Below are 27,050 nucleotides of genomic sequence, written 5' to 3'. Positions count from 1 at the left end.
CTGTACGAAATTTTGAGTTAATACGTTTGTTAAAAATCAGTCAAAAACAAGTTATTACATACTAATTTAGTTATTCGAGCTTCAGGATTCCTTTTTACCATATCTTGGTGATACTGACCATGGGGGGAATTTTATTAACAAAATATTGTGTCACAATTATTCTTATTCAAACCCAATACTCTTAAATACACCCAATAAATCTCGAATAAATTAATTATTCATGTTCGAATCTATCATGAACGTCAATAATATAACAAGTGATGATATTTCACGAAAAAATTTCTTTTCCTAATCATTTTAGTTCAGAATTTAATCAACTATGAACGTTCACATTCCAATTATTTTCGTGATGTGTTCTATCACACGCATCAGTGCTGCCAATCATTCAAAAATAATAATAAATTCATGTGAGTTAATCAATTTTTTTAAATAAAAAAAATCTAATGAAATTATGAAGTTTCAAACATTTTACGTACTCCAAAAAATAGAGAATTATTTACAAATCTTTCCATGATACAAATCATTCTCAGAATAATATTTACGTAACTTTTCTTCGGTTTCCGTTCACCCTTACTGGTATTCCACAAGGCTCTGTTCTAGCCCTATTCCATATATTATCTATACGTATGAGACCCCCAAAATTTTGAAAAAAAAAATGTGGCAAATAGATTTTTAGTATCATAACGTTCGTAAATTATATTCTGTTTTACTAGATACTACAGATAATGTAAAGCGACAGTTCGGTGGGGATTTGGTGACGGCAGTTTATGAATTCGTTGGAGGTTTTCCACTCCAAGAAATCACTATAGGATTCGACACTTCTTTCGGTGAGGGATAATGAAAAATAGTTGAAAGAAATTGAATTCATTGATTCTAATTCGATTGTTACAATTTTTTTAAATTTTTTCAGCTTTTCTAATTTTTAAGTTTGTCAAAATTTTTCTAGTGGTTGGTTCTGATTTTCCCCTTTTTTTTCTTATTTCTTTAATTGTAATCAAATATAAATAAATTTTATAATTTTTCGTTTTCTATAATTTTTCTCGATTTTCTCTTATTTTTCTTGTTATACTGAGTTTTCTGTCTTCTAAAATTTTCTGATTTTCGGTTTTTTCCTAATTTTTATTTTCCTAGTTTTCTCAAATCACAATAAAATTCGATATTATATTCATCGATTGTGCACAACAATTCTATTCTGTTTAAATAGCAAAATTTTCAATTTTCAAACTTTCCATTTCTCTAAAGTTTTCAGTTTTCCCTATTTTTATAATTTTCTCCAACTTTCCAATTGTTGTTCGTTTTTTTCCATTTCTCTAGATTTTGTAATTTTTTCATTTTTTAATATCCAGTTTTTCTACATTCTTCAATTTTCCTTATTCTCTGGTTTTTAAATGTTTTCTTAATTTCTCTAGTTTTTATAATTTTTTTTCTTTTTTTCTAAATTTCATAAAATTTTTGTACTTTTTCTCTATTTTTAATATTTTCTCTAATTTCTCCATATTTTCTAATTCCTATAGTTTTTCTAATTTTTATTCAGCTCCCCTGATTTTTCTTTTTTTGTCCAGTTCCTATAATTTTTCAATTGTTTTTTGTTTTTTCAATTCCTCCAATTTTTCTAGTTTGTCGCTTGTATATTTTTTCTAATTTCTATAATTCTTGTAATTTTCACGATTTTTCCGATTTTTGTAATATTTTGGATGGTTTCCTCCGAATTCAAGAATTTTTCGTAATTTTCTGTAAATTTTTTATTTTCTCAAATTTTCTTATTTTCCGTATTATTAAATTTGTGTATTTTTCCAATTTTCCCATTTATTCTGACTTTTCTAATTTTTCCAATCCCTACAATTTTGCTAATTTCCATAGTTTCGCTTGTCTATTTTTTCGAATTTCTATAATTTTTATAATTTTCACGATTTTTCCAGTTTTTCCAATATTTTGAATTGTTTCCTCCATATTCAAGAATTTTTCGTAATTTTCTGTAAATTTTTTATTTTCTCAAATTTTCTAATTTTCCGTATTTTTAAATTTGTGTATTTTTCCAATTTTCCCATTTATTCTGACTTTTCTAATTTTTCCAATCCCTACAATTTTGCTAATTTCCATAGTTTCGCTTGTCTATTTTTTCTAATTTCTATAATTTTTGTAATTTTCACGATTTTTCGGATTTTTGTAATATTTTGGATGGTTTCCTCCGAATTCAAGAATTTTTCGTAATTTTCTCTAAATTTTTTATTTTCTCAAATTTTCTTATTTTCCGTATTATTAAATTTGTGTATTTTTCCAATTTTCCCATTTATTCTGACTTTTCTAATTTTTCCAATCCCTACAATTTTGCTAATTTCCATAGTTTCGCTTGTCTATTTTTTCGAATTTCTATAATTTTTATAATTTTCACGATTTTTCCAGTTTTTCCAATATTTTGAATTGTTTCCTCCATATTCAAGAATTTTTCGTAATTTTCTGTAAATTTTTTATTTTCTCAAATTTTCTAATTTTCCGTATTTTTAAATTTGTGTATTTTTCCAATTTTCCCATTTATTCTGACTTTTCTAATTTTTCCAATCCCTACAATTTTTCTAATTTCCATAGTTTCGCTTGTCTATTTTTTCTAATTTCTATAATTTTTGTAATTTTCACGATTTTTCGGATTTTTGTAATATTTTGGATTGTTTCCTCCGAATTCAAGAATTTTTCGTAATTTTCTGTAAATTTTTTATTTTCTCAAATTTTCTAATTTTCCGTATTTTTAAATTTGTGTATTTTTCCAATTTTCCTATTTATTCTGACTTTTCTAATTTTTCCAATCCCTACAATTCTTCTAATTTTGTCATTTTTGTAGTTTTTTGTTATTTTCTAATTGCATAATTTTTGGAATTTTTCCTCAATTTCTGTAGTTTTTATCACCCTCCAAAATTTTACAATTTTCTGTTTTTCCTAATTTTTTTGGTTTTTATAATTTTTCGGACTTTCATAATTCTTTCAATTTCTAAAATTTCGCTTATATTGACAGTTTTTTCAATTTTTCTAATTCTGTAATGTTCCTAATTATTCTGATTTTCCTTATTTCTATAATTTTAGAAAATCAATTCATCGAATATTTAGTGAAAGTGATACAACAAGGACAAATTTCTATAATTACTTTCAATCTTTCCAACCCTGACGTTCTGGAAAAGGTATTGAATTATCAAAAAAATCATAATATTGATTAATTTTTAATTGTTTTTTTTTTCAGTATTTTGATTATCTTTCTTATCAAACAGAACAATTTCTTGGTGCTTCTAGTTTATTTTTTGGCCGTCATCGCTTATATGAATTATTACTAATAGAAGTAAGTTAATAATAAATCTCATTTAACACGTTAACTGCCGGATCTAATCTTGGTCACAATACCTTGGGTCAGGTAATTATTTTGGTCGTATAGTGCTACAATGTAAGAAAAAATTAAAGTAATTCGGTACAAAAGTGAAAAAAAATAATATAATCATAATATTATTAATAATTAATGGTTAATTGACAAAAAAATAAAAATATTAATTTAGAATTATAATATAATAAATCTTCTTAACCTTTGTAAAACCGATACAAGACGAATTGTCAAATTAATATCAACGTATGTGAATTAAACTTGAAATTAATAAAATTAAAGGCGACAAAATTGCTCGATACTCTTCATATATTATAAAGGATGTCTCAAAATTATTAAATATTATTATATTATATAATTATTTCGGAAGGGGGGGGGGGTAAATAATAATAAAATGAAATAAAAACTAAGTAATTTCGGTTTTATAGTATAATCATAAAAGGAACCTGGGACCCCCAAAGCCGGTCCTGTCTATAATAAAAGTTATCTTAAAATTGTAATGTCGATAGGGAATTTTTTTAGATCAACGAAAGGAATTTGATTCGAAGAAATACAATTTTTATATTTTATTGGGGGAGAGGTACGTTTTCCCCATTTTTCACTGAGAATATACCGTATTCTATGAAAGTTTACGCGATAACATTTCCTAGAAATAATACGTGAGTATGAGAAAATTATATGCTAAAAATTGAATAAATTTTTCAAGTTTCCTCAATTTTTAATTTAATTTCTACATTTTTACCATTTTCCAGTTTTTATAATTCCTCGAAATTATTCATGTTTCAAGTTTTTTGCAAATTTTACGATTTTTAAAATTTTTTTTTTTTCATTCTTCCCATTTCCAAATTTTCCGATTCTGGAAATTACTTTAATTACTTCAATGTTTCTAATTCTTCTGGTTTTTTGGAATTTTCTGGTTTCTAAATTATCATTTTTCCTAGTTTTTTTAATAAATATAATCCTACATTTTTTATTGGTTTTTTAAATTTTCCCAATTTTCAGTTCTCCATCAAATTTTTCCGATTTTTCTAATTAGCTCGATTATTTTAATTTTTCAATTTTGATGATTTTCTGTGTTCTCTACCTTTCTAGATTTAGAGTTTTCATAATGTTTTTCATTTGTCCAATTCTACCAATGTTTTCCAGTTTTCCAAATTCTTATAATTTTTTTCGGTTTTTCTTAATTTTTTTTGTCTAGTCCTTTTGATTGATCTAGCTTCTCTGATTTTTGGAATTTTTCCATTTCTCCTATTTTCTATAATTCCCCCTAGTTTTATATTCATTCCATTTTCTCTAATTTTTCCATTTTTTTTTATTTTCATAAATTTCCCAAATTCACGCAACCTTCGAAATTTTTCTAGTTTCTCGAATTTTTCCAATCCTTCTATTTTCTATAATTCTCCCAATTTTTAAATTTATTCCATTTTTTCTAATTTTTCCATTTTTTTTTATTTTTATGATTTTTACAAATTCACCCAATCTTCGAAATTTTTTTAGTTTCTCAAATTTTTCGAATTTTTTCAATTCTTCTATTTTCTATAATTCTCCCAATTTTTAAATTTATTCCATTTTTTCTAATATTTCCATTTTTTTTATTTTTATGATTTTCACAAATTCACGCAGCCTTCGAAATTGTTTTAGTTTCTCAAATTTTTCGAATTTTTCCAATTCTTCTATTTTCTATAATTCTCCCAATTTTTAAATTTATTCCATTTTTTCTAATTTTTCAATTTTTTTTTATTTTTATGATTTTTACAAATTCACGCAATCTTCGAAATTTTTTTAGTTTCTCAAATTTTTCGAATTTTTCCAATCCTTCTATTTTCTATAATTCTCCCAATTCTTAAATTTATTCCATTTTTTCTAATTTTTCCATTTTTTTTATTTTTATGATTTTCACCAATTCACGCAGCCTTCGAAATTTTTTTAGTTTCTCAAATTTTTCGAATTTTTCGAATTTTTTCAATTCTTCTATTTTCTATAATTCTCCCAATTTTTAAATTTATTCCATTTTCTCTAGTTTTTCCATTTTTTTTATTTTTATGATTTTCCCAAATTCACGCAATCTTCGAAACTTTTTTGTTTCTCAAATTTTTCGAATTTTTCCAATCCTTCTATTTTCTATAATTCTCCCAATTTTTAAATTTATTCCATTTTTTCTAATTTTCCAATTTTTTTTTATTTTTATGATTTTTACAAATTCATGCAATCTTCGAAATTTTTTTAGTTTCTCAAATTTTTCGAATTTTTCCAATTCTTCTATTTTCTATAATTCTCCCAATTTTTAAATTTATTCCATTTTTTCTAATTTTTCCATTTTTTTTATTTTTATGATTTTCACCAATTCACGCAGCCTTCGAAATTTTTTTAGTTTCTCAAATTTTTCGAATTTTTTCAATTCTTCTATTTTCTATAATTCTCCCAATTTTTAAATTTATTCCATTTTCTCTAGTTTTTCCATTTTTTTTATTTTTATGATTTTCCCAAATTCACGCAATCTTCGAAACTTTTTTGTTTCTCAAATTTTTCGAATTTTTCCAATCCTTCTATTTTCTATAATTCTCCCAATTCTTAAATTTATTTCATTTTTTCTAATTTTTCCATTTTTTTTTATGATTTTCACAAATTCACGCAGCCTTCGAAATTTTTTTAGTTTCTCAAATTTTTCGAATTTTTTCAATTCTTGTATTTTCTATAATTCTCCCAATTTTTAAATTTATTCCATTTTCTCTAGTTTTTCCATTTTTTTTATTTTTATGATTTTCCCAAATTCACGCAATCTTCGAAACTTTTTTAGTTTCTCAAATTTTTCGAATTTTTCGAATTTTTTCAATTCTTCTATTTTCTATAATTCTCCCAATTTTTAAATTTATTCCATTTTCTCTAGTTTTTCCATTTTTTTTATTTTTATGATTTTCCCAAATTCACGCAATCTTCGAAACTTTTTTAGTTTCTCAAATTTTTCGAATTTTTCGAATTTTTTCAATTCTTCTATTTTCTATAATTCTCCCAATTTTTAAATTTATTCCATTTTCTCTAGTTTTTCCACTTTTTTTATTTTTATGATTTTCCCAAATTCACGCAATCTTCGAAACTTTTTTAGTTTCTCAAATTTTTCGAATTTTTCCAATTCTTCTATTTTCTATAATTCTCGCAATTTTTAAATTTATTCCATTTTCTCTAATTTTTCAATTTTTTTTTCTATGATTTTCCCAAATTCACGCAATCTTCGAAATTTTTTTAGTTTCTTAGATTTTTCGAATTTTTCCAATTCTTCTATTTTCTATAATTCTGCCAATTTTTAAATTTATTCCATTTTCTTTAATTTTTCCATTTTTTTTTATTTCTATGATTTTCCCAAATTCACGCAAGCTTCGAAATTTTTTTATTTTCTCAAATTTTAGAATTTTTCCAATCCTATTTTCTATTTTACTCCCTAGTTTTATATTTATTCCATTTTATATAATTTTCCGAAATTTTTTTATTTTTTTAATTTTCCCAAATTCACCCAATTTTCGCATTTTTCCCAATTTTTCTCGTTAATCTATATTTTTTCAATTTTTCGCATTTATACAATTTTACTAGCTATTCCGATTCTAGTATTTTCTGATTCTTGTAATTCCTACAATTTTCATAAATTTTCGCAATCTTCCCAATTTTTCTGGCTTTACCCAATTTTTCATATTTTTCGAATTTTTTTAGCTATTCTATTTTCCACAAATATTCAAATATCTTCAATTTTTCTAAATACTCTGTTTTTTGGTGATTTTTCTAATATTTATTATTTTCCAATTTTTCTAATGTCTATAATTTTCCCAAATTTTCAATTCAATTCTCAGTTTTTCTGATTTTCCTATTTCTCTAGCTCTTTTGGTTTTCCCACCTTTTCTGAATTTCGAAAATTTTCTCCACTTTTCAATTTTCTCTTAATTCCCTTTTCTTTTCATTTCTTATTTCCATAACTTTTTCTTTTCTTTGATTCACAAAATTTCCCTAAATTTCTCCAATTTCCTATCTCAAAAATTTCCCCAGCTTTTTTTCCCTACAATTTTTCTAATTTCCAATCAAAAGCAACATTAGACGGAAATGCGTCCCAAGCAAAATTCACCACGTCAACCACTCATCCCTTATTTTTTCTAGTTTCCGGTTATACTATAGTCAAGTGACCTCTAACAAAGAGCACGATTTAGAAATGATAAACTGGTGGCATCAGGATGTCGGTATTTTCCATCATCCTACACTGCCCATCACAAAATCAGTATACCTGGATTTCAAAGGAAGAGTTTTACAGGTTCCCGTTCTCCATGTGAGTACGAAAGGCTTTTTTCAATAAACAGATCATCTCCTCACTTTTTATCATCAAAATGTATCTCTTCCTAGCCTCTCTACTGATCGCTTTCCATTCGAATTCCGTGCACAAATCAAAGATCTTACCAAAAGTCAATCAGGCATCTCGGTTTGAACCCTTCAACACAGGTAGAAACCCTTCCATGCGCCTCAGCTTGTCTCACATCTATAGATACGATAGAAAATTGATAAACCAAGAATAACCACTGGGTCTTCTAGTGATCCTCATCTTCTTCTGGTGGTTACTTTGATCCACCTTTCAGATCTACTGATATGAGTCTTGATGTACCGAAACCATGGTTTCTCCCTCTTGGGGATATTCCATATCGAAAACTGAGGATTTGTTAGTGGAAGGCGGTGTATACATTCCTCGCCATACTAATGGGCTTCTGCCTTACAGTGGAAACCTCTTAGTGAGATCAAAGTTAGTCTTGATACCTAGTAATTTTGGAGTGTTTGAATGAATTAGCTCATTAGCCGATGACCATAACCGTTCATTTATTGGACCAGAACCACTCCCAGCTAATCACCAAGTGATGGGTGTTAGGAAAATGGAAGCAAAATAGATCCCAAACAATGATCGATGGGAAAAATACCGTTCAAAACAGTTTTTGTTTATTTCCCCTGCTGTCGAATGATCTAGATTGTCCCCAAAGTATTTTTATCCGAGGAAATATTGAGAAAACTCTTTTTCAGAAGCCACCGTGGCACTTTGTTCGACATATTGAATCCAAAAATAGTTCTTCGAATGAATCTTATTTAGAAAACGAGATTGAAGTATTGGGAGGAAGAGACGATAGAATTTTGAAATTATTGGCCAATAAACTGAATTTTAGGTAAAAGTTTAATTAATTAAAAAAACGATTTTGATTCATTCTACAATAACTTCATATAGTATTTAGAGCAGGATATGACAGCTGTCTCAACTGTCATCAACGTCATAAGTCATCTGTCATACATCATCCGCCATTGGTCCTGTGTTTTTAGGTTCAATTATTTCGATCCTCACGAGAAACTTCAAGAAACATTGGAAACTGAAAACGGTTATGTCAAAGGTGTTATCGGATTGATATCAACAAGAGTAATTATAAGTTTATTTCACTATCTTTATGATCGATGTAAATGTTTTAGAAAGCTGATTTATTTATTGGTGACGTCGAATTGACTTTCGAACGATTCAAATACGTCGAATTTTCCTTTATAACTTTAGCGGACAGTGGAGCGTTCGTTACCCACGCTCCTAGACGTTTAAATGAAGCTCTAGCACTTTTGCGACCCTTTCAGTGGAAGGTAATTAGTCAATATGATTTTTTAGGGGTGCGTTCTGAGATTTAAAGCTCGCCACTGCAAACGACGTAACGTTTTATGGGGTTGTAATCAGGTTGTCGGATGTAATCACCGATGATCCAAATTGGATCTTCCAACATGACCTAGAAACCTGTTGAAAAAGGTGGATAACGTCTTCAGAAAGCCGGAATATCACTATGTCGAAAATTGACTGCACCCTTCTACGGAGACGTTCTCAAGACTGGCCTCGATCCCTAGATCTTTCCAAATGATACAAAAACATGGAAAAGTGACGATTGTGTTGATAAAGGTGGAGAACGTCCTCAGAAAACCAGAATACAGCAATATCAAAAACTATATGGGGTCTTCCACGAGGATGTGCTCAAAACTAACAAGAACTTTCTAAGAGGATGCTATCAAGCGACTGGTGATGAAACTGGGGTCTTCTAAACTGACCCAGAGACAGAAAGCATTGATTTGTGGAAGTTAGAAGCGTCCTCAAGAGCCACAAGGTTGGAACTAACTGGAACTTTCTACAAGGACGATCTCAAGCGACTGGAGATGAAATTTAGGTCCTTTAACATGACTCAGAAAGTTCGAAACGTACTTAAAAGGTCACCAGGTGAAAAACTGACTGGGGTCTTCCAACTTGACTCAAAAACCCAGAGACAAAGTGACGATTGTGTTGAGAAAGGTGGAAAACGTCCTCAGAAAACCAGAATACAGCAATATCAAAAACTATATGGGGTCTTCCACGAGGATGTGCTCAAAACTAACAAGAACTTTCTAAGAGGATGCTATCAAGCGACTGGGGATGAAACTGGGGTCTTCTAAACTGACCCAGAGACAGAAAGCATTGATTTGAGGAAGGTAGAAGCATCCTCAAGAGCCACAAGGTTGGAACTAACTGGAACTTTCTACAAGGACGATCTCAAGCGACTGGAGATGAAATTTAGGTCCTTTAACATGACCCAGAAAGTTCGAAACGTACTTAAAAGGTCACCAGGTGAAAAACTGACTGGAGTCTTCCAACTTGACTCAAAAACCCAGAGACAAAGTGACGATTGTGTTGAGAAAGGTGGAAAACGTCCTCAGAAAACCAGAATACAGCAATATCAAAAACTATATGGGGTCTTCCACGAGGATGTGCTCAAAACTAACAAGAACTTTCTAAGAGGATGCTATCAAGCGACTGGGGATGAAACTGGGGTCTTCTAAACTGACCCAGAGACCCAGAGACAGAAAGCATTGATTTGAGGAAGGTAGAAGGATCCTCAAGAGCCACAAGGTTGGAACTAACTGGAACTTTCTACAAGGACGATCTCAAGCGACTGGAGATGAAATTTAGGTCCTTCAACATGACCCAGAAAGTTCGAAACGTACTTAAAAGGTCACCAGGTGAAAAACTGACTGGGGTCTTCCAACTTGACTCAAAAACCCAGAGACAAAGTGACGATTGTGTTGAGAAAGGTGGAAAACGTCCTCAGAAAGCCAGAATACAGCAATATTAAAAACTGTATGGGGTCTTTCACGAGGATGTGCTCAAAACTAACAAGAACTTTCTAAGAGGATGCTATCAAGCGACTGGGGATGAAACTGGGGTCTTCTAAACTGACCCAGAGACAGAAAGCATTGATTTGAGGAAGGTAGAAGCATCCTCAAGAGCCACAAGGTTGGAACTAACTGGAACTTTCTACAAGGACGATCTCAAGCGACTGGAGATGAAATTTAGGTCCTTTAACATGACTCAGAAAGTTCGAAACGTACTTAAAAGGTCACCAGGTGAAAAACTGACTGGGGTCTTCCAACTTGACTCAAAAACCCAGAGACAAAGTGACGATTGTGTTGAGAAAGGTGGAAAACGTCCTCAGAAAACCAGAATACAGCAATATCAAAAACTATATGGGGTCTTCCACGAGGATGTGCTCAAAACTAACAAGAACTTTCTAAGAGGATGCTATCAAGCGACTGGGGATGAAACTGGGGTCTTCTAAACTGACCCAGAGACAGAAAGCATTGATTTGAGGAAGGTAGAAGCATCCTCAAGAGCCACAAGGTTGGAACTAACTGGAACTTTCTACAAGGACGATCTCAAGCGACTGGAGATGAAATTTAGGTCCTTTAACATGACCCAGAAAGTTCGAAACGTACTTAAAAGGTCACCAGGTGAAAAACTGACTGGAGTCTTCCAACTTGACTCAAAAACCCAGAGACAAAGTGACGATTGTGTTGAGAAAGGTGGAAAACGTCCTCAGAAAACCAGAATACAGCAATATCAAAAACTATATGGGGTCTTCCACGAGGATGTGCTCAAAACTAACAAGAACTTTCTAAGAGGATGCTATCAAGCGACTGGGGATGAAACTGGGGTCTTCTAAACTGACCCAGAGACCCAGAGACAGAAAGCATTGATTTGAGGAAGGTAGAAGGATCCTCAAGAGCCACAAGGTTGGAACTAACTGGAACTTTCTACAAGGACGATCTCAAGCGACTGGAGATGAAATTTAGGTCCTTTAACATGACCCAGAAAGTTCGAAACGTACTTAAAAGGTCACCAGGTGAAAAACTGACTGGAGTCTTCCAACTTGACTCAAAAACCCAGAGACAAAGTGACGATTGTGTTGAGAAAGGTGGAAAACGTCCTCAGAAAACCAGAATACAGCAATATCAAAAACTATATGGGGTCTTCCACGAGGATGTGCTCAAAACTAACAAGAACTTTCTAAGAGGATGCTATCAAGCGACTGGGGATGAAACTGGGGTCTTCTAAACTGACCCAGAGACCCAGAGACAGAAAGCATTGATTTGAGGAAGGTAGAAGGATCCTCAAGAGCCACAAGGTTGGAACTAACTGGAACTTTCTACAAGGACGATCTCAAGCGACTGGAGATGAAATTTAGGTCCTTCAACATGACCCAGAAAGTTCGAAACGTACTTAAAAGGTCACCAGGTGAAAAACTGACTGGGGTCTTCCAACTTGACTCAAAAACCCAGAGACAAAGTGACGATTGTGTTGAGAAAGGTGGAAAACGTCCTCAGAAAGCCAGAATACAGCAATATTAAAAACTGTATGGGGTCTTTCACGAGGATGTGCTCAAAACTAACAAGAACTTTCTAAGAGGATGCTATCAAGCGACTGGGGATGAAACTGGGGTCTTCTAAACTGACCCAGAGACAGAAAGCATTGATTTGAGGAAGGTAGAAGCATCCTCAAGAGCCACAAGGTTGGAACTAACTGGAACTTTCTACAAGGACGATCTCAAGCGACTGGAGATGAAATTTAGGTCCTTTAACATGACTCAGAAAGTTCGAAACGTACTTAAAAGGTCACCAGGTGAAAAACTGACTGGGGTCTTCCAACTTGACTCAAAAACCCAGAGACAAAGTGACGATTGTGTTGAGAAAGGTGGAAAACGTCCTCAGAAAACCAGAATACAGCAATATCAAAAACTATATGGGGTCTTCCACGAGGATGTGCTCAAAACTAACAAGAACTTTCTAAGAGGATGCTATCAAGCGACTGGGGATGAAACTGGGGTCTTCTAAACTGACCCAGAGACAGAAAGCATTGATTTGAGGAAGGTAGAAGCATCCTCAAGAGCCACAAGGTTGGAACTAACTGGAACTTTCTACAAGGACGATCTCAAGCGACTGGAGATGAAATTTAGGTCCTTTAACATGACCCAGAAAGTTCGAAACGTACTTAAAAGGTCACCAGGTGAAAAACTGACTGGAGTCTTCCAACTTGACTCAAAAACCCAGAGACAAAGTGACGATTGTGTTGAGAAAGGTGGAAAACGTCCTCAGAAAACCAGAATACAGCAATATCAAAAACTATATGGGGTCTTCCACGAGGATGTGCTCAAAACTAACAAGAACTTTCTAAGAGGATGCTATCAAGCGACTGGGGATGAAACTGGGGTCTTCTAAACTGACCCAGAGACCCAGAGACAGAAAGCATTGATTTGAGGAAGGTAGAAGGATCCTCAAGAGCCACAAGGTTGGAACTAACTGGAACTTTCTACAAGGACGATCTCAAGCGACTGGAGATGAAATTTAGGTCCTTTAACATGACCCAGAAAGTTCGAAACGTACTTAAAAGGTCACCAGGTGAAAAACTGACTGGAGTCTTCCAACTTGACTCAAAAACCCAGAGACAAAGTGACGATTGTGTTGAGAAAGGTGGAAAACGTCCTCAGAAAACCAGAATACAGCAATATCAAAAACTATATGGGGTCTTCCACGAGGATGTGCTCAAAACTAACAAGAACTTTCTAAGAGGATGCTATCAAGCGACTGGGGATGAAACTGGGGTCTTCTAAACTAACTCAGAGACCCAGAGACAGAAAGCATTGATTTGAGGAAGGTAGAAGGATCCTCAAGAGCCACAAGGTTGGAACTAACTGGAACTTTCTACAAGGACGATCTCAAGCGACTGGAGATGAAATTTAGGTCCTTCAACATGGCCCAGAAAGTTCGAAACGTACTTAAAAGGTCACCAGGTGAAAAACTGACTGGGGTCTTCCAACTTGACTCAAAAACCCAGAGACAAAGTGACGATTGTGTTGAGAAAGGTGGAAAACGTCCTCAGAAAACCAGAATACAGCAATATCAAAAACTATATGGGGTCTTCCACGAGGATGTGCTCAAAACTAACAAGAACTTTCTAAGAGGATGCTATCAAGCGACTGGGGATGAAACTGGGGTCTTCTAAACTAACCCAGAGACCCAGAGACAGAAAGCATTGATTTGAGGAAGGTAGAAGGATCCTCAAGAGCCACAAGGTTGGAACTAATTGGAACTTTCTACAAGGACGATCTCAAGCGACTGGAGATGAAATTTAGGTCCTTCAACATGACCCAGAAAGTTCGAAACGTACTTAAAAGGTCACCAGGTGAAAAACTGACTGGGGTCTTCCAACTTGACTCAAAAACCCAGAGACAAAGTGACGATTGTGTTCAGAAAGGTGGAGGACGTCTACAGAGAGTCAGAATACCACAAGGTCAAAAGCTTTCCCTTCTATGAGGACAATCTCAAGCGACTGACGATGATTTGTTCATCCGATATACATGATGTTATCCACAGGGAAAGGATAACACAAGGGTAAAAACTAACTGGAGCTTCTCACGTTGACGTATGGGACACAGAAGGATTTCCACCACGACAACGCAAAAACGAGTCCGACGTTGAGAATTTAGCATTTTTCGGTTAGTATACCCAATGAAACCCACCGTATAGTCCAGATCTAGTTCTGATAGACTCTTAGAATGAAAACAATGACTCATCGGTAATTTGGAAGACGTTAACATCGACAAACTTCTGGACTAGCAACTGGAAGGTACTGTGAAGAAATGATTGATAAAAACTAAATACGACGTTTCGAACCAACCAACCAAACTTTCTACGAGAGAAGAATTCACCTTTGACCATTAGGAACCCATAGAATTCTCTTCCAGATAGTTAAAAATTGGAGAACACCTTTGAGATTAATTTGGAGGTTATGGTGATGATTTCTCAGTGTTACCACGACTCAATGAAAAGTTTGTCATTTGTTTGTCATCATTTGTAGGTCTGGCCTGCAATTGGTATAACAGTTATAGCGGTGGGACCCATTTTGTATCTACTAATAGCTTTGCCTAATCAATGGCGACCGAGGTTTCGAGTCGAATCGTATCCGCGTTTGTTTTTCGACTGTACTTGGTTCACTATAACGATTCTTTTAAAACAAAGTGAGTCATAATGGGTAACAGGAAGTGACGAAAATAAATATATTCATCAATTTTTAGCCGGACGCGAACCGAAATCAAACAATAGAACAAGATTTTTCATAATTTTGTTATCGATATCGGCCACTTACGTCATCAGCGATATGTATTCGGCTAACTTAACCTCACTTTTAGCTAGACCTGGAAGAGGTAACGGGAATACGAAAAAAAAACTGAAAGAAATTAGAATGATCTGTTTTGTCACTATTTCACTATATATCAAGTAGTTTTTCACACTTCAAAACGTCTGATTAATTTGCACGCTTATTTGAACCGATTAGGAAATAATAATTTCATAAATTCGTAATATATCGTTGCTAGTGTCACCAGGAATCTTTTAACTTCATGTATTGAGGGAGGTTGAAGAGGTAGTTACGATTTAACGTCCATGTGTTGCTTTATTTCAGTATAACTTTTTCCTATTAAGAACTTTACAAGAAAATACACGTTAATTTGGCGTTTTCGAAGTCGCGGAATCCATTTATCGAGATCCTAGAGGTCGCAGTTCAGTACTTCCGGTTTTAATGATGATTGAATTTGAATTTGTTGATTTCTGGTTCGGCTTTTTAAACTGTCTCAGAGGCCAGCTTATTTTGGACAAGGAATATCCAAATGGAAAATTTGTCGGAGAACTTAATGGTCCTGCGTGTACTTTATTCGTCACTGAGGGCATTTCTTCTTCTTTATTTGTTGGAAACACCGTTTTTTTTTTGTATCTCACGTTGGTTTACACATTTTTTTCATATTTTTGAAAGATCATTCTAATTTATAAAATCTTTAAATTGTTATCAAAATAATTTATTCATAGAAAAAGCTATTCACGATTTGTACCAATTAGAAGAAGCCATGATTTCGAGGGACTACAAACTTTTTATCGAAAAACACAGCTCTTCGTACGGACTTCTAGAGGTAAATTTATTATTAAATATCAATAATTGTTATTTGAAATGAACTTGATTGGTTATCAAGAATTATACTAGGGTGTTCCGATAAGTACTTAACCTACAAATGAACAACAAAAAATGTGTCGATTAATTTTTAGTCCTATACCCTTAACCGGACTGAAAAATATGTTTTCTTGAAATCTGATTAGTAAGTTTGCGTGGCAGCGAAGGCGTCCTCATTCAAACTTCAATTTTCTGCCTGACGAGCGACTTTTTCAAGTTTAGAACCAAACAGTCACTTGGGACCGATTCTGGAGAATAAAGTGGATAGAGCACAAATCTTAGAGATTGCCTTTCGACAAATAAATCGTCATTTGTCTTTAGAGACTGTCTATTGCTAAACTGAATCGTCATTTGTCTTTGGAGACCGTCTATTGCTAAACTGAATCGTCATTTGTCTTTGGACACCGTCTATTGCTGAACTGAATCGTCATTTGTCTTTAGAGACTGTCTATTGCTAAACTAAATCGTCATTTGTCTTTAGAGACTGTCTATTGCTAAACTAAATCGTCATTTGTCTTTAGAGACTGTCTATTGCTAAACTAAATCGTCATTTGTCTTTAGAGACTGTCTATTGCTAAACTAAATCGTCATTTGTCTTTAGAGACTGTCTATTGCTAAACTAAATCGTCATTTGTCTTTAGAGACGGTCTATTGCTAAACTAAATCGTCATTTGTCTTTAGAGACTGTCTATTGCTAAACTAAATCGTCATTTGTCTTTAGAGACGGTCTATTGCTAAAGTAAATCGTCATTTGTCTTTAGAGACTGTCTATTGCTAAACTAAATCGTCATTTGTCTTTAGAGACGGTCTATTGCTAAAGTAAATCGTCATTTGTCTTTAGAGACTGTCTATTGCTAAACTAAATCGTCATTTGTCTTTAGAGACTGTCTATTGCTGAACTGAATCGTCATTTGTCTTTGGAGACCGTCTATTGCTGAACTGAATCGTCATTTGTCTTTAGAGACTGTCTATTGCTAAACTAAATCGTCATGTGTCTTTAGAGACTGTCTATTGCTAAACTAAATCGTCATTTGTCTTTAGAGACTGTCTATTACTAAACTAAATCGTCATTTGTCTTTAGAGACTGTCTATTGCTAAACTAAATCGTCATTTGTCTTTAGAGACTGTCTATTACTAAAGTAAATCGTCATTTGTCTTTAGAGACTGTCTATTGCTAAAGTAAATCGTCATGTGTCTTTAGAGACTGTCTATTGCTAAACTAAATCGTCATTTGTCTTTAGAGACGGTCTATTGCTAAAGTAAATCGTCATTTGTCTTTAGAGACTGTCTATTGCTAAAGTAAATCGTCATGTGTCTTTAGATACTGTCTATTGCTAAACTAAATCGTCATTTGTCTTTAGAGACTGTCTATTGCTAAAGTAAATCGTCATTTGCCTTTAGAGACTGTCTATTGCTAAACTAAATCGTCATTTGTCTTTAGAGACTGTCTATTGCTAAAGTAAATCGTCATGTGTCTTTAGAGACTGTCTATTGCTAAACTAAATCGTCATTTGTCTTTAGAGACTGTCTATTGCTAAACTAAATCGTCATTTGTCTTTAGAGACTGTCTATTGCTAAAGTAAATCGTCATGTGTCTTTAGAGACTGTCTATTGCTAAACTAAATCGTCATTTGTCTTTAGAGACTGTCTATTGCTAAACTAAATCGTCATTTGTCTTTAGAGACGGTCTATTGCTAAAGTAAATCGTCATTTGCCTTTAGAGACTGTCTATTGCTAAACTAAATCGTCATTTGTCTTTAGAGACTGTCTATTGCTAAAGTAAATCGTCATGTGTCTTTAGAGACTGTCTATTGCTAAACTAAATCGTCATTTGTCTTTAGAGACTGTCTATTGCTAAACTAAATCGTCATTTGTCTTTAGAGACTGTCTATTGCTAAACTAAATCGTCATTTGTCTTTAGAGACTGTCTATTGCTAAACTAAATCGTCATTTGTCTTTAGAGACTATCTATTGCTAAAGTAAATCGTCATTTGTCTTTAGAGACTGTCTATTGCTAAACTGAATCGTCATTTGTCTTTAGAGACTGTCTATTGCTAAACTAAATCGTCATTTGTCTTTAGAGACTGTCTATTGCTAAAGTAAATCGTCATTTGTCTTTAGAGACTGTCTATTGCTAAAGTAAATCGTCATGTGTCTTTAGAGACTGTCTATTGCTAAACTAAATCGTCATTTGTCTTTAGAGACGGTCTATTGCTAAAGTAAATCGTCATTTGCCTTTAGAGACTGTCTATTGCTAAACTAAATCGTCATTTGTCTTTAGAGACTGTCTATTGCTAAACTAAATCGTCATTTGTCTTTAGAGACTGTCTATTGCTAAAGTAAATCGTCATTTGTCTTTAGAGACTGTCTATTGCTAAAGTAAATCGTCATGTGTCTTTAGAGACTGTCTATTGCTAAACTAAATCGTCATTTATCTTTAGAGACTGTCTATTGCTAAACTAAATCGTCATTTGTCTTTAGAGACTGTCTATTGCTAAACTAAATCGTCATTTGTCTTTAGAGACTGTCTATTGCTAAAGTAAATCGTCATTTGTCTTTAGAGACTGTCTATTGCTAAAGTAAATCGTCATTTGCCTTTAGAGACTGTCTATTGCTAAACTAAATCGTCATTTGTCTTTAGAGACTGTCTATTGCTAAACTAAATCGTCATTTGTCTTTAGAGACTGTCTATTGCTAAAGTAAATCGTCATTTGTCTTTAGAGACTGTCTATTGCTAAAGTAAATCGTCATGTGTCTTTAGAGACTGTCTATTGCTAAACTAAATCGTCATTTGTCTTTAGAGACTGTCTATTACTAAAGTAAATCGTCATTTGTCTTTAGAGACTGTCTATTGCTAAAGTAAATCGTCATGTGTCTTTAGAGACTGTCTATTGCTAAACTAAATCGTCATTTGTCTTTAGAGACGGTCTATTGCTAAAGTAAATCGTCATTTGTCTTTAGAGACTGTCTATTGCTAAAGTAAATCGTCATTTGTCTTTAGAGACTGTCTATTGCTAAACTGAATCGTCATTTGTCTTTGGAGACCGTCTATTGCTAAACTGAATCGTCATTTGTCTTTGGACACCGTCTATTGCTAAACTAAATCGTCATTTGTCTTTAGAGACTGTCTATTGCTAAACTAAATCGTCATTTGTCTTTAGAGACTGTCTATTACTAAAGTAAATCGTCATTTGTCTTTAGAGACTGTCTATTGCTAAAGTAAATCGTCATGTGTCTTTAGAGACTGTCTATTGCTAAACTAAATCGTCATTTGTCTTTAGAGACGGTCTATTGCTAAAGTAAATCGTCATTTGTCTTTAGAGACTGTCTATTGCTAAAGTAAATCGTCATGTGTCTTTAGATACTGTCTATTGCTAAACTAAATCGTCATTTGTCTTTAGAGACTGTCTATTGCTAAAGTAAATCGTCATTTGCCTTTAGAGACTGTCTATTGCTAAACTAAATCGTCATTTGTCTTTAGAGACTGTCTATTGCTAAAGTAAATCGTCATGTGTCTTTAGAGACTGTCTATTGCTAAACTAAATCGTCATTTGTCTTTAGAGACTGTCTATTGCTAAACTAAATCGTCATTTGTCTTTAGAGACTGTCTATTGCTAAAGTAAATCGTCATGTGTCTTTAGAGACTGTCTATTGCTAAACTAAATCGTCATTTGTCTTTAGAGACTGTCTATTGCTAAACTAAATCGTCATTTGTCTTTAGAGACGGTCTATTGCTAAAGTAAATCGTCATTTGCCTTTAGAGACTGTCTATTGCTAAACTAAATCGTCATTTGTCTTTAGAGACTGTCTATTGCTAAAGTAAATCGTCATGTGTCTTTAGAGACTGTCTATTGCTAAACTAAATCGTCATTTGTCTTTAGAGACTGTCTATTGCTAAACTAAATCGTCATTTGTCTTTAGAGACTGTCTATTGCTAAACTAAATCGTCATTTGTCTTTAGAGACTGTCTATTGCTAAACTAAATCGTCATTTGTCTTTAGAGACTATCTATTGCTAAAGTAAATCGTCATTTGTCTTTAGAGACTGTCTATTGCTAAACTGAATCGTCATTTGTCTTTAGAGACTGTCTATTGCTAAACTAAATCGTCATTTGTCTTTAGAGACTGTCTATTGCTAAAGTAAATCGTCATTTGTCTTTAGAGACTGTCTATTGCTAAAGTAAATCGTCATGTGTCTTTAGAGACTGTCTATTGCTAAACTAAATCGTCATTTGTCTTTAGAGACGGTCTATTGCTAAAGTAAATCGTCATTTGCCTTTAGAGACTGTCTATTGCTAAACTAAATCGTCATTTGTCTTTAGAGACTGTCTATTGCTAAACTAAATCGTCATTTGTCTTTAGAGACTGTCTATTGCTAAAGTAAATCGTCATTTGTCTTTAGAGACTGTCTATTGCTAAAGTAAATCGTCATGTGTCTTTAGAGACTGTCTATTGCTAAACTAAATCGTCATTTATCTTTAGAGACTGTCTATTGCTAAACTAAATCGTCATTTGTCTTTAGAGACTGTCTATTGCTAAACTAAATCGTCATTTGTCTTTAGAGACTGTCTATTGCTAAAGTAAATCGTCATTTGTCTTTAGAGACTGTCTATTGCTAAAGTAAATCGTCATTTGCCTTTAGAGACTGTCTATTGCTAAACTAAATCGTCATTTGTCTTTAGAGACTGTCTATTGCTAAACTAAATCGTCATTTGTCTTTAGAGACTGTCTATTGCTAAAGTAAATCGTCATTTGTCTTTAGAGACTGTCTATTGCTAAAGTAAATCGTCATGTGTCTTTAGAGACTGTCTATTGCTAAACTAAATCGTCATTTGTCTTTAGAGACTGTCTATTACTAAAGTAAATCGTCATTTGTCTTTAGAGACTGTCTATTGCTAAAGTAAATCGTCATGTGTCTTTAGAGACTGTCTATTGCTAAACTAAATCGTCATTTGTCTTTAGAGACGGTCTATTGCTAAAGTAAATCGTCATTTGTCTTTAGAGACTGTCTATTGCTAAAGTAAATCGTCATTTGTCTTTAGAGACTGTCTATTGCTAAACTGAATCGTCATTTGTCTTTGGAGACCGTCTATTGCTAAACTGAATCGTCATTTGTCTTTGGACACCGTCTATTGCTAAACTAAATCGTCATTTGTCTTTAGAGACTGTCTATTGCTAAACTAAATCGTCATTTGTCTTTAGAGACTGTCTATTACTAAAGTAAATCGTCATTTGTCTTTAGAGACTGTCTATTGCTAAAGTAAATCGTCATGTGTCTTTAGAGACTGTCTATTGCTAAACTAAATCGTCATTTGTCTTTAGAGACGGTCTATTGCTAAAGTAAATCGTCATTTGTCTTTAGAGACTGTCTATTGCTAAAGTAAATCGTCATGTGTCTTTAGATACTGTCTATTGCTAAACTAAATCGTCATTTGTCTTTAGAGACTGTCTATTGCTAAAGTAAATCGTCATTTGCCTTTAGAGACTGTCTATTGCTAAACTAAATCGTCATTTGTCTTTAGAGACTGTCTATTGCTAAAGTAAATCGTCATGTGTCTTTAGAGACTGTCTATTGCTAAACTAAATCGTCATTTGTCTTTAGAGACTGTCTATTGCTAAACTAAATCGTCATTTGTCTTTAGAGACTGTCTATTGCTAAAGTAAATCGTCATGTGTCTTTAGAGACTGTCTATTGCTAAACTAAATCGTCATTTGTCTTTAGAGACTGTCTATTGCTAAACTAAATCGTCATTTGTCTTTAGAGACGGTCTATTGCTAAAGTAAATCGTCATTTGCCTTTAGAGACTGTCTATTGCTAAACTAAATCGTCATTTGTCTTTAGAGACTGTCTATTGCTAAAGTAAATCGTCATGTGTCTTTAGAGACTGTCTATTGCTAAACTAAATCGTCATTTGTCTTTAGAGACTGTCTATTGCTAAACTAAATCGTCATTTGTCTTTAGAGACTGTCTATTGCTAAACTAAATCGTCATTTGTCTTTAGAGACTGTCTATTGCTAAACTAAATCGTCATTTGTCTTTAGAGACTATCTATTGCTAAAGTAAATCGTCATTTGTCTTTAGAGACTGTCTATTGCTAAACTGAATCGTCATTTGTCTTTAGAGACTGTCTATTGCTAAACTAAATCGTCATTTGTCTTTAGAGACTGTCTATTGCTAAAGTAAATCGTCATTTGTCTTTAGAGACTGTCTATTGCTAAAGTAAATCGTCATGTGTCTTTAGAGACTGTCTATTGCTAAACTAAATCGTCATTTGTCTTTAGAGACGGTCTATTGCTAAAGTAAATCGTCATTTGCCTTTAGAGACTGTCTATTGCTAAACTAAATCGTCATTTGTCTTTAGAGACTGTCTATTGCTAAACTAAATCGTCATTTGTCTTTAGAGACTGTCTATTGCTAAAGTAAATCGTCATTTGTCTTTAGAGACTGTCTATTGCTAAAGTAAATCGTCATGTGTCTTTAGAGACTGTCTATTGCTAAACTAAATCGTCATTTATCTTTAGAGACTGTCTATTGCTAAACTAAATCGTCATTTGTCTTTAGAGACTGTCTATTGCTAAACTAAATCGTCATTTGTCTTTAGAGACTGTCTATTGCTAAAGTAAATCGTCATTTGTCTTTAGAGACTGTCTATTGCTAAAGTAAATCGTCATTTGTCTTTAGAGACTGTCTATTGCTAAAGTAAATCGTCATGTGTCTTTAGAGACTGTCTATTGCTAAACTAAATCGTCATTTGTCTTTAGAGACTGTCTATTGCTAAAGTAAATCGTCATTTGTCTTTAGAGACTGTCTATTGCTAAAGTAAATCGTCATGTGTCTTTAGAGACTGTCTATTGCTAAACTAAATCGTCATTTGTCTTTAGAGACTGTCTATTGCTAAAGTAAATCGTCATTTGTCTTTAGAGACTGTCTATTGCTAAAGTAAATCGTCATTTGTCTTTAGAGACTGTCTATTGCTAAAGTAAATCGTCATTTGTCTTTAGAGACTGTCTATTGCTAAACTAAATCGTCATTTGTCTTTAGAGACTGTCTATTGCTAAAGTAAATCGTCATTTGTCTTTAGAGACTGTCTATTGCTAAACTAAATCGTCATTTGTCTTTAGAGACTGTCTATTGCTAAACTAAATCGTCATTTGTCTTTAGAGACTGTCTATTGCTAAAATAATAAATATATAGTCACTTTATTTACTTTCAGAGACTGTAGTGGAAAAAAGCAAACCGATAAATGTCTTTAGAAACTGTTTTACGTTCGTTCTTGCTGTTGGGAGTGATCCAACGTACCATCCATCGAGCCCATAGCTCTTTCATGTACACGTAGTCTCATCAATCTCGCATACCTTCAATCGGCGATCTGCCAATACGAGATCGTGTATTTCGGAGCAACCAGACGTTGTTATCAAAAGACCTTACGCAGCTTTCAAAATTTTTTGTTTATTTTTGCAACAGACACACCCGACTCCACAGGCGGTCAAAACAAAACTACGAGTCCGATTCGGCTGAAATTCGGACAGTTTTTGTCGATACACGATAATAACTTGTTTCTACGCTAAGTACTTATCGAGTTACCCTCGTAGGTTCGACGCTATGGTGAGCATTATTATTTACTTTCAGAATGGTACTGGTATTTATTCAAGATTATACGATCTAATGATCATTAAGCAAGGCTACAATAACATTTTGGTAGATTCTGTCGAAGCGGGAGTGAAATTAGTGAGAGAATCAAAAAATGTTGCTGTTATGGGAGGGAGAGAAACCCTATTTTTCGATATACAAAGATTCGGTAACGGACAATAACTTTTTATCGAAATTCTGTTTCGTAAAACAATAAATAATAAGTTTACAAACAAAATTAAGGCAAATTAGAGATTTCCAGAAAATCGAAGATTCTAGAATGTGATAATAATATATAAATCGAGTCTGAAACCGCGAAAAGTCACTCATAGTGACAAGCCAAATGTTATAGTGAACAGATTCTTAATTCTTAATGGTTCCATCTCTTACAGAACGATGAAAATTATCGAACAGCCAATCACAACAAGTTTTTTTTTTTGTTTTTTTTTTAGGGTCCAGTAACTTCCATCTTAGCGGTAAATTGAATACTGCTTATTCGGCGATAGCCCTGCAATTGGGTTGTCCTTATATCGAAGAAATTAACAAAATGTTAGTAGAAATCACTGATATTATTGAGGAAAATGGTATATTGAAATTTACTTCGTTTTTGATCTATTTGTTAATGAAATTATTTGTATAACCGATTATGTATGTTGTCAGTCCAAATATGGTGTATAGATTCAGGTTGTCGAACCCTTGCAGAGGGAACTATTCCTATATCAGGACTATTTCTAAGATGAACCATACTCCACATCAAATTTTCCACGATTTCCATATAAAAAAACCAGTAAACTAATCAGCCTTAATGAACGTTTTCTTCGTTTCAAATTGACTTTTGACCAATGCAATTAATAAAAAATAGATAAATCAATTATTTTCCTTTCGTGTAACGTTTTCCCAACAAACCCCATATCATCCAACAGATGTAGTTCATTTTTCAAACTCTACTATCTACAAAGCTTCAGTTTCTTCAAGAAAAAAAAATTTTTGAATTGTCAAGTCACTTAAGGCTATAATTTCGTTTCTGACCGGTTCAGGATCATAATTTGGGGGATGGGATCTTGGCTCAAAAAGGAAAAGACCTACAGTAAAAAAAGCCAAATATAATTGTCTCTGAATGGTATTAAGTAGACCGAGGAACGGATCCATTTCCTAATTGAGTTAGATTCATTTCAACTTTCATTAGTTTAGGTTTACTTTAGCCACGGTAAGGTTAGTTTCATGTTAGCTTCGATTAGGTTAGATTTACTTTAGCTTTGATTAGTTAAGTTTACTTTAGCTTCGATTAGGTTACGCTTACTATAGCTAGCTATAGCTATGAGGTAAGTTTATTCGAGCTTCGATTAGTTTAGATTCACTTTAGCTTCGATTAGATTACATTCACCGTAGCTTCGATTAGATTAGGTTTCCTTTAGCTTCGATAACTTTAGGTTTACTTTTGCTCCAATAAGTTATGTACAATTTTGATTCTGTAAGTTTAAGTTTACTTTTACTTAGATTAGGTAAAATTTACTTTAGCTTCGATTAATTTGAACTCAGTTTATTTTAGATTACATTCACTGTAGCTTCGATTAGTTAGGTTTACTTTAGCTTCGATTAGGTTACGCTTACTATAGCTAGCTATAGCTATGAGGTAAGTTTATTCGAGCTTCGATTAGTTTAACTTCATTGTAGCTTCGATTAGTTTAGATTCACCTTAGCTTCGATTAGATTAGGTTTATTTTAGCTTCGGTTAGATTAGGTTTCCTTGAGCTTCGATAACTTTAGGTTTACTTTTGCTTCGATAAGTTATGTACAATTTTGATTCAGTAAGTTTAAATTTACTTTTACTAAGATTAAGTAAAATTTACTTCAGCTTCGATTACTTTAGCTTCGATAACATTGGGTTTATTTTATCATCGATAAGTTACGTTCACTTCAGATTCAGTAAAGTTATGTTTACTTTAGCGTAGATTAGGTTAAGTTTACTATAGCTTCGATTAAGTTGAGTTTACTTTAGTTTCGATTTAGTTAGAATTGCTTCAGCTTCAATTAGTTATGTTTACTTTAGCTTAAAATTTGTTTAGGTAAAGGTTTACATCAGCTTCGATAAGTGACAGCTAGATTATGTTTTCTTCGGATTAGATGAGATTAAGTTTACTTTAGCTTCGATTATTTCTGTTCACATTCAAATAATTTTAATAAATTGAATTAATTTTTCAAAAAACTGGAAGGTAAATAGTAGATAGAAGGCGCTGGAATCGCTTGCGTGTTCAAAAAGGTTAGAAACAGATAGTTTCCGGGGGGTTAAAACGTTTGGATAGTTTCATTTGGGTGAAGATGTATGAAATGTTGCATATAAATGACTGGCTGGTGATTATAATTGTTTATAAAATTATTATTTAGTTTAATGACGATATTCGAAGCTGGTATTATAACAAAGATGACGGAAAACGAATACGAAAAACTTGGTAAAGGAAAAGACATCTCGTCTTCTGAAATAGCCGAAAACGTCGCCAAAGATACTAATAAAGATTTAAAGAGACAAATAAAAGCCGAAGAGGAAAATGAACGATTGAAACCAATCAGTTTGAAAATGTTACAAGGCGCTTTTTATCTTCTGTGCTTCGGTAACGTGTTTTCTGGTAAGTTATTTAACCCCTTCCCCCTCTACTATTCCAAATAAAATTTGAGAAATGTCAAAATGTTCTTATTTTTGTCAAAATATGATGAAGTAACACTTTCAGGATAATATTTACTCAACTTTTCGACGGTTTTTTGATTGTTTTTTTTTTAAATTCTGCCAGTTTATTTTTATGCGGCAGTTTTATGACATATTTTGACAGATGACGTTAGAAAATTGGCGGTAATTGATAATATAACCTATAAAAAGTCGTATTCCCGTGGTGTATTCATTTATTAAAGTATTTTCAATTCGTTTTGAATGTTTGACGCTAATGCTAGTTGATAGTCGTTATTTTCACTCCCATTTTCTTTCACAAATAATGTTTCAGGAATAATACTGATTGGGGAATTGATTTTTTATAAAAGAAGACGAAATACGTCTAACTATAGACGAAAATTATTGATAAAAAAATGGAAAAAAATCGTACAAATGAAAATTATTAAGAGTCGGCAAGTTGTAGTAGCACTTTATGAAAATATGATGCAAGACGCACTCTTATCGACGTTAGAATATATTGATTAGTTACCATGTGATAAAAAGAAAATAAATCAAAGTTCATGCAACTTTTATACATTTTTTTAAAACCTGAAATAACGTTTCAATAACTTAACTAAAAACCAATGAAAGAGCGACGACGTAATTAAACGGAAAATCTCAAAATAACACTATATCGATCACGTTGTAAAATTGACACGCCCTGTATAAAAATATATGTTCGAAATAATATTTTCATTAACAAAAATGATATACAGAATGTTCCTTTAGAAAAAATCAAATAAAAAATATTAGTAAATTATAATAAATATCGTTTTCCTATACTTTGTTCATCAAAATTTTATACTTTTTGTAATAATTGTGGAAGACACTATATATTTTTCGCCAGAACATAGGCAACTTGATATACAAAAACTTTCTCATGGATGTATATCGAATAAAAAGAAAAAAGAAGAACCATATATGAAACGTTACTTTAAATTATCTATGTCTCAGATGTCAAGAATCGATATGAACAACATCGATACTTTTAATTGCCCCCGTAACTACTAATA

At 32.8% G+C, this 27,050-nt stretch overlaps 1 protein-coding gene across 1 annotated transcript; it reads left to right on the top strand.

Moving 5' to 3' along the window:
- Nucleotides 1-235: 235 nt before the first annotated feature.
- LOC130443385 (ionotropic receptor 40a) lies at nucleotides 236-27,010 on the top strand. Its single transcript, XM_056777958.1, has 17 exons — nucleotides 236-257; nucleotides 714-827; nucleotides 3,076-3,170; nucleotides 3,230-3,325; nucleotides 3,884-4,020; nucleotides 7,502-7,667; nucleotides 8,405-8,544; nucleotides 8,696-8,789; nucleotides 8,840-8,998; nucleotides 14,565-14,724; nucleotides 14,782-14,910; nucleotides 15,569-15,669; nucleotides 23,337-23,505; nucleotides 23,789-23,885; nucleotides 25,722-25,960; nucleotides 26,330-26,378; nucleotides 26,992-27,010. The coding sequence occupies exons 1-17, from the start codon at nucleotides 236-238 to the stop codon at nucleotides 27,008-27,010; spliced, it is 1,986 nt and encodes a 661-aa protein (XP_056633936.1).
- Nucleotides 27,011-27,050: the final 40 nt, after the last annotated feature.

Source organism: Diorhabda sublineata, chromosome 4, assembly GCF_026230105.1.
Source record: "Diorhabda sublineata isolate icDioSubl1.1 chromosome 4, icDioSubl1.1, whole genome shotgun sequence".
Lineage (NCBI taxonomy): Eukaryota > Metazoa > Arthropoda > Insecta > Coleoptera > Chrysomelidae > Diorhabda > Diorhabda sublineata.
Note: the sequence above shows the minus strand (reverse complement) of the source record. Positions and strands in the feature narration are given on the sequence as shown.